Source organism: Asterias amurensis, chromosome 21 (assembly GCF_032118995.1).
Source record: "Asterias amurensis chromosome 21, ASM3211899v1".
NCBI classification, from domain to species: domain Eukaryota; kingdom Metazoa; phylum Echinodermata; class Asteroidea; order Forcipulatida; family Asteriidae; genus Asterias; species Asterias amurensis.
The window spans coordinates 7,044,719-7,059,581 of record NC_092668.1 but is presented as its reverse complement, the minus strand read 5'-3'; the positions used below and the strand labels follow the sequence as shown (position 1 = coordinate 7,059,581).

The window sequence follows — 14,863 nt, the reverse complement described above, 5'->3', positions numbered from 1 at the left end:
GGAGTTCAACGGTGCTTTCCCTAATTTATTTGGTAGCAGAGGGGCATTGAGTCGTATCTCCTTTATATACTGGACTCCAAACGTGTGTATCCCTAATATGAGCATTCGTCATGATCTTTGATGTTGTTTACTTGCATCGCAGAATTTCTGGATACTCAACAAAGTGGTGAGGGCAAAAATGTATGAAACAATAACATGAACATACACAAAAAGTCATAACTCTTGGAAATAATTATTCCATGTGAAATAAAGTGAACCTTCATTAAGAGAAAGTAACATTCAACTGCCAATTGGAAACGGGAAATTTCGAAGAACGGCGTGAAGCAGGGTGCCAAGGAACTGTATTTTTGTGGCTGCCTGACGGTGGACAGTTGATATATTTTTATATGGACTTTGATTGGCAAAGATGAACAGCTCTGACCCGCTCACCAAGGACCGTGGTCTCGTGTCAAGTCATGGGGAACACGAAACATCACTGAAGCTGCACCGGAGGAACTCCATCCAGAGGGAGCGTCTTGATCAGGAGCTAAGACGTCTCGACAAGGAGCAGGAAAAGTGCATTCGAAGATCTCACATCGAGATCTGCTCTCTCTCAAGATACAAGAAGAACCTCGTGCGTGACCTCGGCAGGCTCTCCTTCTCAGAAGTTGGGACAAATGAAGACGCCAACGGAGATACTATAACTGATGAGGCATTGAAGCCGACGGGCGAGCGCAAAAGGAAATTTAGCTTCCCTCCGGCTACGCCTGCAGACGCAATCGCCAGACGCATCTCACTGCCTGCTCTCTTCCCAGACGGGAGCAGCGGCATAGTCAAGAAAGACCTGTTCTTAGACAAATGGATGACCCGTGAGATAAACAGACTCAAGAAAGCATCAATGCGCTCTGGAAAAGATAATAGCAACGATTTGGATTCCAGCAGGAAAGGCATACCACGTATTCCGGCTAATGCTTGGTACCATGACAACCAACAGGTCGCAAAAGCGCGGGAAAGATCTGTGTTTGATCGTCTGTCGTCCGAAAGTGGCATGAACTCAAAACCGTGCGGGGAGTTCTTAAAGGAACACGTTGCCTTAGATCGGTCGAGTTGGTCTTTGAAAAGCGTTTGTAACCGTTTGTTATAAAATGCATGCGATTGGAAAGATATTTTAAAAGTAGAATATAATGATCCACACAAGTATCACTCGAAATTGCGTGATTTTCTTTTTACCTCGTTGACAAACACGGTCGGCCATTTATGGGAGTCAAATTTTTGACTCCCATAAATGGCCGACCGTGTTAGTTCGCAAAGTAAAAGGAAAACCACACAATTTCGAGGCAAATGTGTGTGGAACATTGTATTCTACTTTTAAAACATCTTTCTAACCAGATGCATTTTATAACAAACTGTTATAAACGCTTTTCAAGGACCAACTCGACCGATCCCAGGCAACGTGTCCCTTTAAAAAGAGTGAGAAGACGAAGGACCTTTACCGCAGCAATGAAATGCAAACCGTGAAATGTAAATATTAGTGTAAGATGCATTCATTTAATGTGAAATTATTCAATCTGGGTTGTACAAAGACAAAATTACCAGAGCAACAGGATTTGAACTCGCAACCTCCAGAATATTATGTGCCGGTGTCGTATGTTTTGACCTCTATGCAATACTATCTGGAGCACATTATTGTATGTTCAATTATGTCCGCCGGACGGTTTTGCATATGCAATCGTGTCCGCCCGGACGCTGCTGCATAATGCAATTGTGTCCACCCGGACACATTTGTATATGCAGTTGTGTCCGCCTTTACTTTCCCACCCGGAATAATCACCCTTTCCTAGTTTGGGGAGAGACATGACGGACCCAATCACTTACTGGTGCCAGCAGTAAAAGTCATGCCCTTTGGTACGGGAATATGATTCGAACCGGATGTCCCAGCTCTGGAAAGCCCGCAATTGAACTATCCAGTGCACCGTTGCCAGTACCCGTTGGTGTTTGAAGCTGGTTTTTATTACTACTTAAAAGTCACTGGCGTATAACTATAAGCAAAATAGACAAAAAAGAAATATTACCGGGTATTGAACCCAGGCCTCGAGGCTCCCAGCCAATTCGCACCTCATGTAGCTACGGTGCGATCTGGCTGTAGTTTTTTATTTTTTTTATATAAAATAATATTATATTGAAACAAAATTTCAATACCAAACCAATAAACACGCAACTCTATAGACGGAATTACAGGTGGGTGTTTATAATGTGAAGTTTGGAAAAGATTTTTTATCGTGGGAGCTGTTTTAAATTGTACAAATTGACAAAATAAATCTTGAGAAATCGAAAAGGTAACGGTGGGACTTTCTCTCTAGTCGTCAGCGTTTAGTTATTTAACAACCGCAGCACTTGGCTGGTGGTTCGGGATGACTGGAAGTGGGTTCCAGGGTGAGTGTTTATCTGATAAGAGTCACAGTGAAACCGGTGAATAAAATTAAGAGAATTTGGCTATTGGAAAAATCTTGTCATGCATTTATATCAGATTTGGGCCGAAAATTTGGCCGAAATTCCTCCCACCCGAGTGTGCCGGTGCAAATTTGAACCACGCCAATGTTTTACTAATCGACGATTTTTGGTCAAATTATGACGTCACTTTTGCACAAAAAAAGTTGTAATTCCCAAGGTTTTGCGAATTTTGCATGTCTCCACACAGGAAAGTTGTTCAGGATGCTCAACTTGGTCGATTTGCACCGTCAAAACGCGATTTCCAGAGTTGACTATTAGAAAAACAAGATGGCCGCTCTTCCCTTTTACCTGGCCGGGGAATAAACTTTTTAATTTTCGTGGCACCCCGAAAAACCGAATTAGCGTGATTACTTCTTGCGGATACCCCACCCGAGTGTGCCGGTGCAAATTTGAACCCCGTCAATATTTTACTTTGGCGGTAATCGACGACTTTTGGTCAATATATGACGTCACTTTTGCACAAAAAAGTTGTTATTCCCAAGGTTTTGCGAAATTTGCATGACTCCACAAAGGTAAGTTGTTCAGGATGCTCAACTTGGTCGATTTGCACCGTCAAAACGCGATTTCCAGAGTTGACTATTAGAAAACAAGATGGCGGCTCTTCCCTTTTCCCTGCCCGGGGATAGACATTTTTTTATTTTCGAGCCACCCCGAAAAGCCGAATTAGCGTGATTACTTCTTGCGGATACCCCACCCGAGTGTGCCGGTGCAAATTTGAACCCCACCAATGTTTTACATAGGCGGTAATCGACGATTTTTGGTCAATATATGACGTCACTTTTGCACCAAAAAGTTGTAATTCCCAAGGTTTTGCGAATAATTGCATGACTCCACACAGGAAAGTTGTTCAGGATGCTCAACTTGGTCGATTTGCACCGTCAAAACGCGATTTCCAGAGTTGACTATTAGAAAAACAAGATGGCCGCTCTTCACTTTTCCCTGCCCGGGGAATAAACTTTTTAATTTTCGTTGCACCTCGAAAAGCCGAATTAGCATGATTACTTCTTGCGGATACCCCACCCGAGTGTGCCGGTGCAAATTTGAACCAAGTCAATGTTTTACTTTTAGGGAAATCAACGATTTTTGGTCAAATTATGACGTCACTTTTGCACCAAAAAGTTGTAATTCCCAAGGTTTTGCGATTTTTGCATGACTCCACACAGGAAAGTTGTTCAGGATGCTCAACTTGGTCGATTTGCACCGTCAAATCGCGATTTCCAGAGTTGACTATTAGAAAAACAAGATGGCCGCTCTTCCATTTTCCCTGCCCGGGGAATAACCTTTTTAATTTTCGAGCCACCCCGAAAAGCCGAATTAGCATGATTACTTCTTGCGGATACCCCACCCGAGTGTGCCGGTGCAAATTTAAACCCCGTCAATGTTTTACTTTAGCGGTAATCGACGATTTATGGTCAAATTATGACGTCACTTTTGCACCAAAAAGTTGTAATTCCCAAGGTTTTGCGAATTTTGCATGACTCCACACAGGAAAGTTGTTCAGGATGCTCAACTTGGTCGATTTGCACCGTCAAAACGCGATTTCAAGAGTTGACTATTAGAAAAACATGATGGCCGCTCTTCCCTTTTCCCTGCCCGGGGAATAAACTTTGTAATTTTCGAGCTCCCCGAAAAGCCGAATTAGCGTGATTACTTCTTGCGGATACCCCACCCGAGTGTGCCGCTGCAAATTTGAACCCCGTCAATGTTTTACTTTAGCGGTAATCGGACGATTTTTGGTCAAATTATGACGTCACTTTTGCACAAAAAAGTTGTTATTCCCAAGGTTTTGCGAATTTTGCATGACTCCACACAGGAAAGTTGTTCAGAATGCTCAACTTGGTCGATTTGCACCGTCAAAACGCGATTTCCAGAGTTGACTATTAGAAAAACAAGATGGCCGCTCTTCCCTTTCCCTGCTGCCCGGGGAGTAACCTTTTTAATTTTCGTGGCACCCCGAAAAGCCGAATTAGCGTGATTACTTCTTGCGGATACCCCACCCGAGTGTGCCGGTGCAAATTTGAACCACGCCAATGTTTTACTTTGGCGGTAATCGACGATTTTTGGTCAAATTATGACGTCACTTTTGCACCAAAAAGTTGTAATTCCCAAGGTTTTGCGAATTTTGGATGACTCCAAACAGGAAAGTTGTTCAGGATGCTCAACTTGGTCGATTTGCACCGTCAAAACGCGATTTCTAGAGTTGACTATTAGAAAAACAAGATCGCCGCTCTTCCCTTTTCCCTTGGGGAATAAACTTTTTAATTTTCGAGCCACCCCTAAAAGCCGAAATAGCGTGAATACTTCTTGCGGATACCCCACCGAGTGTGCCGGTGCAAATTTGAACTCCGTCACTGTTACATTTTGGCGGTAATCGACGATTTTGGTAAAATTATGACGTCACTTTTGCACCAAAAAGTTGTAATTCCCAAGGTTTTGCGAATTTTGCATGACTCCAAACAGGAAAGTTGTTCAGGATGCTCAACTTGGTCGATTTACACCGTCAAAACGCGATTTCTAGAGTTGACTATTAGAAAAACAAGATCGCCGCTCTTCCCTTTTCCCTTGGGGAATAAACTTTTTAATTTTCGAGCCATCCCGAAAAGCCGAATTAGCGTGATTACTTCTTGCGGATACCCCACCCGAGTGTGCCGGTGCAAATTTGAACTCAGTCACTGTTATATTTTGGCGGTAATCGATGATTTTTGGTCAAATTATGACGTCACTTTTGCAACAAAAAGTTGTGATTCCCAAGGTTTTGCGAATTTTGGATGACTCCAAACAGGAAAGTTGTTCAGGATGCTCAACTTGGTCGATTCGCACCGTCAAAACGCGATTTCCAGAGTTGACTATTAGAAAAACAAGATGGCCGCTCTTCCCTTTTCCCTCGGGGAATAAACTTTTTAATTTTCGAGCCACCTCCAAAAGCCGAACTAGCGTGATTACTTCTTGCGGATACCCCACCCGAGTGTGCCGGTGCAAATTTGAACTCCGTCACTGTTATATTTTGGCGGTAATCGATTATTTTTGGTAAAATTATGACGTCACTTTTGCACCAAAAAGTTGTAATTCCCAAGGTTTTGCGAATTTTGCATGACTCCACACAAGAAAGCTGTTCAGGGTGCTCAACTTGGTCGATTTGTACCGTCAAAACGCGATTTCCAGAGTTGACAATTAGAAAAACAAGATGGCCGCTCTTCCCTTTCCCCTCGGGGAATAAACATTTTAATTTTCGAGCCACCTCGAAAAGCCGAAATAGCATGATTACTTCTTGCGGATACCCCACCCGACTGTGCCGGTGCAAATTTGAGCTCCGTCACTGTTATATGTTGGCGGTAATCGACGATTTTTGGTCAAACTATGACGTCACTTTTGCACCTAAAAGTTGTAATTTTCATCGTTTTGCGAATTTTGCATGACTCCACACAGGAAAGTTGTTCAGGATGCTCAACTTGGTCGATTTGCACCGTCAAAACGCGATTGCCAGAGTTGACTATTAGAAAAACAAGATGGCTGCTCTTCCCTTTTCCCTCGGGGAATAAACATTTTAATTTTCGAGCCACCTCGAAAAGCCGAAATAGCGTGATTACTTCTTGCGGATACCCCACCCGAGTGTGCCGGTGCAAATTTGAGCTCCGTCACTGTTATATTTTGGCGGTAATCGACGATTTTTGGTCAAACTATGACGTCACTTTTGCACCTAAAAGTTGTAATTTTCATCGTTTTGCGAATTTTGCATGACTCCTCACAGGAAAGTTGCTCAGGATGCTCAACTTGGTCGATTTACACCGTCAAAACGCGATTTCTAGAGTTGACTATTAGAAAAACAAGATCGCCGCTCTTCCCTTTTCCCTTGGGGAATAAACTTTTTAATTTTCGAGCCACCCCTAAAAGCCGAAATAGCGTGAATACTTCTTGCGGATACCCCACCGAGTGTGCCGGTGCAAATTTGAACTCCGTCACTGTTATATTTTGGCGGTAATCGACGATTTTGGTAAAATTATGACGTCACTTTTGCACCAAAAAGTTGTAATTCCCAAGGTTTTGCGAATTTTGCATGACTCCAAACAGGAAAGTTGTTCAGGATGCTCAACTTGGTCGATTCGCACCGTCAAAACGCGATTGCCAGAGTTGACTATTAGAAAAACAAGATGGCCGCTCTTCCCTTTTCCCTCGGGGAATAAACTTTTTAATTTTCGAGCCACCTCCAAAAGCCAAACTAGCGTGATTACTTCTTGCTGATACCCCACCCGAGTGTGCCGGTGCAAATTTGAACTCCGTCACTGTTATATTTTGGCGGTAATCGATTATTTTTGGTAAAATTATGACGTCACTTTTGCACCAAAAAGTTGTAATTCCCAAGGTTTGGCGAATTTTGCATGACTCCACACAAGAAAGTTGTTCAGGGTGCTCAACTTGGTCGATTTGTACCGTCAAAACGCGATTTCCAGAATTGACTATTAGAAAAACAAGATGGCCGCTCTTCCCTTTTCCCTCGGGGAATAAACATTTTAATTTTCGAGCCACCTCGAAAAGCCGAAATAGCGTGATTACTTCTTGCGGATACCCCACCCGAGTGTGCCGGTGCAAATTTGAACTTCGTCACTGTTTCATTTTGGCGGTAGTCGACGATTTTTGGTCAAACTATGACGTCACTTTTGCACCAAAAAGTTGTAATTCCCAAGGTTTTGCGAATTTTGCATGACTCCAAACAGGAAAGTTGTTCAGGATGCTCAATTTGGTCGATTTACACCGTCAAAACGCGATTTCTAGAGTTGACTATTAGAAAAACAAGATCGCCGCTTTTCCCTTTCCCCTTGGGGAATAAACTTTTTAATTTTCGAGCCACCCCTTAAAGCCGAAATAGCGTGATTACTTCTTGCGGATACCCCACCCGAGTGTGCCGTTGCAAATTTGAACTCCGTCACTGTTACATTTTGGCGGTAATCGACGATTTTTGGTCAAATTATGACTTCACTTTTGCACCAAAAAGTTGTAATTCCCAAGGTTTTGCGAATTTTGGATGACTCCAAACAGGAAAGTTGTTCAGGATGCTCAACTTGGTCGATTTGCACCGTCAAAACGCGAATTCCAGAGTTGACTATTAGAAAAACAAGATGGCCGCTCTTCCCTTTTCCCTCGGGGAATAAACATTTTAGTTTTCGAGCCACCCCTAAAAGCCGAAATAGCGTGATTACTTCTTGCGGATACCCCACCCGAGTGTTCCTGTGCAAATTTGAACTCCGTCACTGTTACATTTTGGCGGTAATCGACGATTTTTGGTCAAATTATGACGTCACTTTTGCACCAAAAAGTTGTAACTCCCAAGATTTTGCGAATTTTGCATGACTCCAAACAGGAAAGTTGTTCAGGATGCCCAACTTGGTCGATTTGTACCGTCAAAACGCGATTGCCAGAGTTGACTATTAGAAAAACAAGATGGCCGCTCTTCCCTTTTCCCTCGGGGAATAAACATTTTAATTTTCGAGCCACCCCTAACAGCCGAAATAGCGTGATTACTTCTTGCGGATACCCCACCCGAGTGTGCCGGTGCAAATTTGAACTCCGTCACTGTTACATTTTGGCGGTAATCGACGATTTTTGGTCAAACTATGACGTCACTTTTGCACCTAAAAGTTGTAATTCCCAAGGTTTTGCGAATTTTGCATGACTCCAAACAGGAAAGTTGTTCAGGATGCTCAACTTGGTCGATTTGCACCGTCTAAAATGTAAAAGAGTGAAAACACTCGTTTTGTACCACTCTTGCAAAGAGCCATACTTACGGGTACATTCAACTCGATTTAGAGTGAAAATCGTTCCAATGTATCTCAAAAAGATTGAGACAGATTGACTTTCACTCCCAAAAGAGTGAAACTTACACCACTCGGGACAAGAGAGTGAAACGGTCACTTTTTTTACATAGAGTATATTTAGTGACGTATAGGCAATATGCTGCAGGATTTGCATAGACATTGTATAGTGGATACCATAGAGCTGTATTTCTATGTAGTGGTGGCATCCCTAGTGGACGGGGGGGGGGGGGGGGGGGGTAATACGTCTAGTATTCACAAAGCTGCTGTGAGGTTATTTTTAGCTGAGTGCGGACGTCATGTCTAATTGAATCACGTTATGGTAAACATCGCTGGTTCTATACTTATTGATACACAATCCCCAAATAGATTCCATTTGGAAACTACAAGATTGATCAACGATGAGTATCGCTTCTTAAAGTAATAAGCCTGGAAGCTACTATCTTTCAAGGTACTCGACACATTTGGTAAATTGTCAAAGACGATTATATTCTCACTTGGTCTATCCCAACTTGCAAAACAAATCTTTAAAAGAAAATGGACTCTTGTTCATCGAAGTTTATTCGAATCTGAGAAACGATTCATGCACGAATCATACACTCAGATTCTTATTGTTGATGACTGTTTGCAAATGCTGCTGTCATGATAATGTTGTACCAGCTGCCACTTCGCAAATGAAACGTTGATGATTAATCATGTTCTTTTGAAAATACCATGACAATTTTTTTGAAGTTAACATCTATGTTTAGGATGAGTGGTTTACTTTGAGTTACAGAATCGATATACCAAATGGAACATTTCGCTGTAGCCTGAACATCTGACGTCACACTTCTAGGCTCGTGAATAAAGCCATACCTTCTGACCGGAGCACTTTTCCAGATGTTTCTTTGATCTGGCACTCATTTCACACGGAGATGCGCAGTCAATTCACCCTTTATGTACTAACATACTAAAAACTGCATCCTTCGTGGAGCATTATTTTGTCTTTTCTTTGTACATATCAACATAGTCCCAATAGACCACCAGAATCCTTTCGAAAATATAATGCACCAAGTCAGTATCTGTAAAGATTGATTTGGCGCATTACAAATACATACTATTATTATTATGATTACTATTAGAATCCTTTTTGTTTTGCCCTTGGTCCCCAATAAATCATGAGCGCTTGTTTATAAAACAACACTAATGTATACGCAAGGTTGGGCACACTCTGCATGCAGACGATGCAAAGTGCAAGCTGACACCATGGGTGCGTTCGTTTAGCTTCCCTGGGTCGACCCCGGTGTGTGGCGGTTTTTTTTTCTCCAAGACGAACGTGGGTAATTATCTGCACACGTTCGTCCTGGGAACAAAAACCGTCACACACCGGGGTCGACCCAGGGAAGCTAAACGAACGCACCCAATAACACATTCGATAATGGGTGCGTTCGTTTCCCTGGGTCGACCCCGGTGTGTGGCGGTTTTTTTTCCAGGACGAACGTGTGCAGATAATTACCCACATTCGTCCTGGAAAAAAAAACACGCCACACACCGGAGTCGACCCAGGGAAGCTAAACGAACGGAAAGCTTACGTCACAGCACGTTTATCCAATGAAATCATTTGGCCTGTTAGACCACCAGTGCCCGTCATGCGGTTAAAGACAGTGACCAGTCTAAATTCCTCTTTGCTAAAACTAGGCCACCGTGTGAATGTCCTCAGTACACCGTGTCGACTGATTTAATATTTTCCTCCTTTCATTCTCGGATGATCGCACCCATCAGTGTTTTCTCATTAGACCACTATGTACCATGCATCAATAGACAAAATCAAAATGTAACGATAGACACAATCATGCAAGTGTTTTGGTCTCAACTCAGGAGTGCGTTTTGGCGGTCATGTTCACAACCAATAACTGTTTCGGTTGAACTGACCATTAGATAATCACTGACCAATGACTGCAAGAGTTATCGATTACAGTTGCGAAAACGCACCTCAGTTCAGTGTCCAGTTTTAAGGGGGAATTGGTATTTGGTAACCACCCTTAAAATGAATGGCGGTCAAATTTACTTGGGGTGGACGCCTAGCCTACATAAGCATGTTTAAACCAGTTTGCATCGTTTCACTTTGAAGTATATTGTACTGCATTTAACATTAAAGGGACACACCGGCTCACAGTGTACGCAGTTTAGGGCTGTAGAATCATAAATAATGTTTTTATAGATGGTTGCTGTAAAAAAAAATCATCAAAATGTCACGTAATTAGCGAAAAATGATTAAAAAACCAAAAGCGGTAAAAGGCCAGCGTAAACGTGTTTCCAGCCGTTGCAACTGTCCAGTCTTCGTGACATCGTCGCACAATATTGCAAGTAGACTGGTGCTTTGTTTATAGCAACGTTTTACTACGACGCAGCATAAGGATCCAGTCTATCCATAAAGTATAAACAACCAGCATATACGGATCAGGCAAATCCTTCGACGATGGAGGTAGTCGTGCTTCGACGTACCATGGAGCAATAAACTAGTTTATTGCTCCATGGACGTACATCCAAAGATCGTCACGAAGAACACAAAAAACTAACCCAGAATATTATGGGACAGTGACAAGTAAATAAAGCATTCCTGGCACCAACTTCCTGGTGAACTTGTGGCTGGTGGCCGACTAAATTTTTGAATAGTAAAGAAATTTTGTGAGCAGTATTTTCTGATTAACAGATGAAACTGAGGGGCCCTGTTATTCACAGTGAAACATTTTATAATCTCGGGGGGGGGGGGGGGGTGGGGGGGGGAAAGGAATCGTGAGGGATTCAAAAGCGTCCTTGTGAGAATGTATTTTGAAATGTAAGCGTAGCTGCAAATCTTGAAACGTAAGCCTAGCTTGACTCGGGATTGAAAGCGTAATTTTTGATTTTAGCGTAACAAACTTAAATGATGTATATGGCTTGTATGGATATGGAGTAGCTGCGTAGCTTGGAACGTAACCATATCTTTTGGAACGTAAGCATATCTTGGAACGTAAGCATAGTTGGGTATCTTGGAACGTAAACGTAGCTGTGTATGGATCGTAAGTATAGCTGAGAAGCTGTGTAGCTTAGAACGTAATCTTATCTTTTGGAACGTAAGCATATCTTGGAATATAAGCGTAGCTGGGTATCTTGGAACGTAAACGTAGCTGCGTATGGAACGTAAGCGTAACTTGACTCAGGATTGAAAGCGTACCTTTTGTATATATAGCGTAACTTGAGAAGGAACGTAAGCAAAACTTGGAATGTAAGCGTAGCTTGGAACGTCATATTTTGGAAGGTATAAGCGTAGCTGGATATCTTGGAACGTAAACGTAGCTGCATATGGAACGTAAGCGTAGCTTGACTCGGGCTTGAAAAACGTACTTTTTTATATTATAGCGTAACTTGAAGGAACATAAGCGTAGCTGAGTAGCTGCGTAGCTTGGAACGTAACCAAATAATACCTCAACAATCTCAAAAATAACACTTCATTCACAGAATTAAAAAATGTTTTTTTGACAAAATTATGCTTTGAGGGAATTTTTTTTTTTTTCAACCTTTTATACAAAATTATCTTTTACCTGTTCTTTTTTCGATCGGAAGCTCCGGTTTTTTTAATCCCTTTTTTCTTCTTCATAAAGCATTTTTTAAGCTACTCCCACAATAACACTGTCAATATAACAAAATGCGGTGTTCCTACGTTTTGACATCATCAATGTTTTTTTATTGTTTCCTGAAAACTCCTAGCAAAAAGAAATTAGGAGCCACGAAACAAAACAGAGTATAATATTGGAACGTTGCGATCACAAGAAATAACGGATTTGACACGAGGTGTACCGACTTACAAACCCACGATGACAAACATGTACTCTGATGTCTGGCTCCCAACCCCTCCCAAGCTCACGGCGAGACCCGCAAACTGGGAGTTCATAGCGCCCGGGATTACACCTCCAGCCCCCCACGAGACACGGCATGTGCGGTACGTGATATGCCCCGAGTCTTACGTTCCGATTGCTCCACGCTGTGGGGCCATATAACAAGCTTCCGTTACACGGACTCTTTGAATGCGAATCTTACGTTAGATTTTTCACCATTATTTACATTTTGTAGCGATAATTTGAATACATGATCTTTTTCGTCAATTACTCGTTAGTAATTTTGTAAAAAAAAGATTTAAATTCGGTTTGGTAAGTTACTTTTAGACGGCTGGAAGTAAAACTAGCCCGGACGGTCACGTGATTGTTTGTACCACTTTTTGGTTAGAACAATCACGCGACCTTCGTTTTTGTTTTAAAATGCTCAAAAACGGCCAAATTTGATGATTTTTTTTAAGGACTGTTCTTATTCATTGCTGGAAACCCGTTGAATACATTTACTAGTCTATTTTGTAGCCCAAATAGCCCAATTCGGCCGGTGTGTCCCTTTAAATCATTTCAGATGAATTTAAAGGGGCAAAAGGTGTCTGTGAAAAGACCTTGATTGCACCAGAGAGCATCTACGACCTACTATTTTCCCGGGCCGCAAAACGGGCCCGGACCCCACAAGGTAAATGCTGACTATAACGATGTCACCCATCTTGCAAGACAGATTGACGCTCATCATCACAAGAAAGCCAAACGTCTTACAAAAATAACCCGCAACGAGTTTTAGATGTGAAAGAGAACGTTCCAATCTCAACATGTCAATGTCAAAAAAACTTCCCACAGAGAAGATCCTCTATCGAATCCCGTGATGCACGAACTCGTTTGGGCATTTTAACAGCTGAAGACATGCTGTAGGGTGCCTAGAGGCTCTGACACAAGGTGTGGTTGTTAACAACACGCTAATGTATACACCACATCTTGGACATCAGACAACCCGATTAATTCTGTTCAACGTAAGAGATTGTTGTTAAATAGTTTCACCAAAAGATTCATACCCAGCGGGTGAAGGGAAGCTTAGCTCATGTTATATCCTTTTAAGTGCATTAGGGTGTTCGTGAGCCAAACATCAATATCGCAGGTTGAGTGTACAGATTTAAACACATAAGGGAAAGATGGAAGGTACGAACTACCAAGACGGACTGAAGTGTCCGAGAGCCTAAATTAAAGAAACTGTACACTATTGGTATAATTGTTCAAGACAAGTCTTCTCACTTGGTGTATCTCAAAATATGCATAAAATAAAGCTGTGAAAGTTTGAGCTCAATTGGTCGTCGAAGTTGCGAGATAATAATGAAAGAAAAAAACACCCTTGTCACACGAAGTTTTGTGCGCTTAGATGCTTGATTTCGAGACCTCAAGTTCTAAATCTGAGGTCTCGAAATCAAATTATGTGGAGAATTCTTCTTTCTCCAAAACTACGTCACTTCAGAGGGAGCTGTTTCTCACAATGTTTTATTGTTTTATACCACCAACCCGTCTCCCCATTACTCGTAGGTTTTATGCTAACCATTATTTTGAGTAATTAAATTACCAATAGTGTCCACTGGCTTTAAAGGCAGTGCTCTAATAGTAGAGCAGAAGTGTGGCTAATTTATTACGAACTTGATTACTACTCTATATAAAAACATAATGATCGAAAATATGTGTAACTCTTTGGTCAAGGCGGCCGCTACCCTAGCCCTATATAGGACTCTTCCTCTAGTACACAGTACAATACGAAAGTGTAAGGCCGCCAGGGCTACCGCTACCCATGCTTTGAATATTAAATACTTATGGAATCAGATCGATGTGTCAGTGTTATTATTATGTCGTCCGATAGAGTAAAAGTATTTTTCATGCGTATAAGCAAAGCGAAGGAGCATGAATTGCCGGGTTTTATTTTGTTTCATGCAAATTTTCCCGCATGTTTCCATCCCCAAGGAAAACACTAATTGACAATAATGTGTAGATGGGGGACCCTGTAGTTGTGTCGGTTTCTATAACTAAATTTTGTTTCTTCTGGGTCAGATTTGTTTCGGTGCATAGAGATGGGTTCCCGGTTTATCATCTTCAATATCATCTGATGCTGTGGGTTTTTCTTTCTTGCAGTTTTTCCGTGTGTTTTCACGGTTACCACATGGTTACCAACAGGCAAAACACACATACACCGCAAGAAACAGAAGATGCCCGTGGCATCCGACTTCTACTCTACATTATGGGAAGTAGAGTCGGGCAGCGCGCAGTAGTCGCGCAACCAGCAGAGAGCACCCGCTGCAACTCGACTATCTCACTGCGTGGGACCATAAACGACTTGTCCACAATTCTACGATTATCGCAGAATTTGGCGATAAACAGAGCTATGAAGTTGCGCCCTGTGGTCTTGAAAGAATTTTGTACACAGAACGTGTAGGGAACCATGGGGGAATGGGTTATCACTTATTGCGGGCGCCTTTTCCCGCCGCCGATAGCTTCATTCGACGGCGGGGTTTCAAGACAAGTGCGAACGTCATACATCTTGTGGAGATTTCAATCGTCATATTTCCGGATATGAAATGGAAATAAGTATGTTTAAACCTTAATATTCACTTATATTGTATACATGTACGTGCTTACTATGGTGTTGTAGATAGGGATGTGAATGTCAGTGAAGACGTTCGATTTCAATCGTTGGTTTCAGTTTGT

General features: G+C 42.1%; 1 protein-coding gene across 1 annotated transcript; it reads left to right on the top strand.

The window, feature by feature from the left end:
• On the top strand, positions 1 to 14,427 carry LOC139953358 (uncharacterized). Its single transcript, XM_071952866.1, has 2 exons — positions 1 to 1,085; positions 14,291 to 14,427. Exons 1-2 carry the CDS (start codon positions 407 to 409, stop codon positions 14,425 to 14,427), a joined length of 816 nt encoding a protein of 271 aa, XP_071808967.1. The 5' UTR covers positions 1 to 406.
• The last annotated feature ends 436 nt before the right edge of the window (positions 14,428 to 14,863 follow it).

Coding starts and splice junctions, on each gene's coding strand:
- LOC139953358 (XM_071952866.1), top strand. CDS start 407: ATGAACAGCTCTGACCCGCTCACCAAGGACCGTGGTCTCGTGTCAAGT. Junction 1,086..14,290: donor CGTTGCCTTAGATCGGTCGA/GTTGGTCTTTGA, acceptor TCTTTCTTGCAG/TTTTTCCGTGTGTTTTCACG.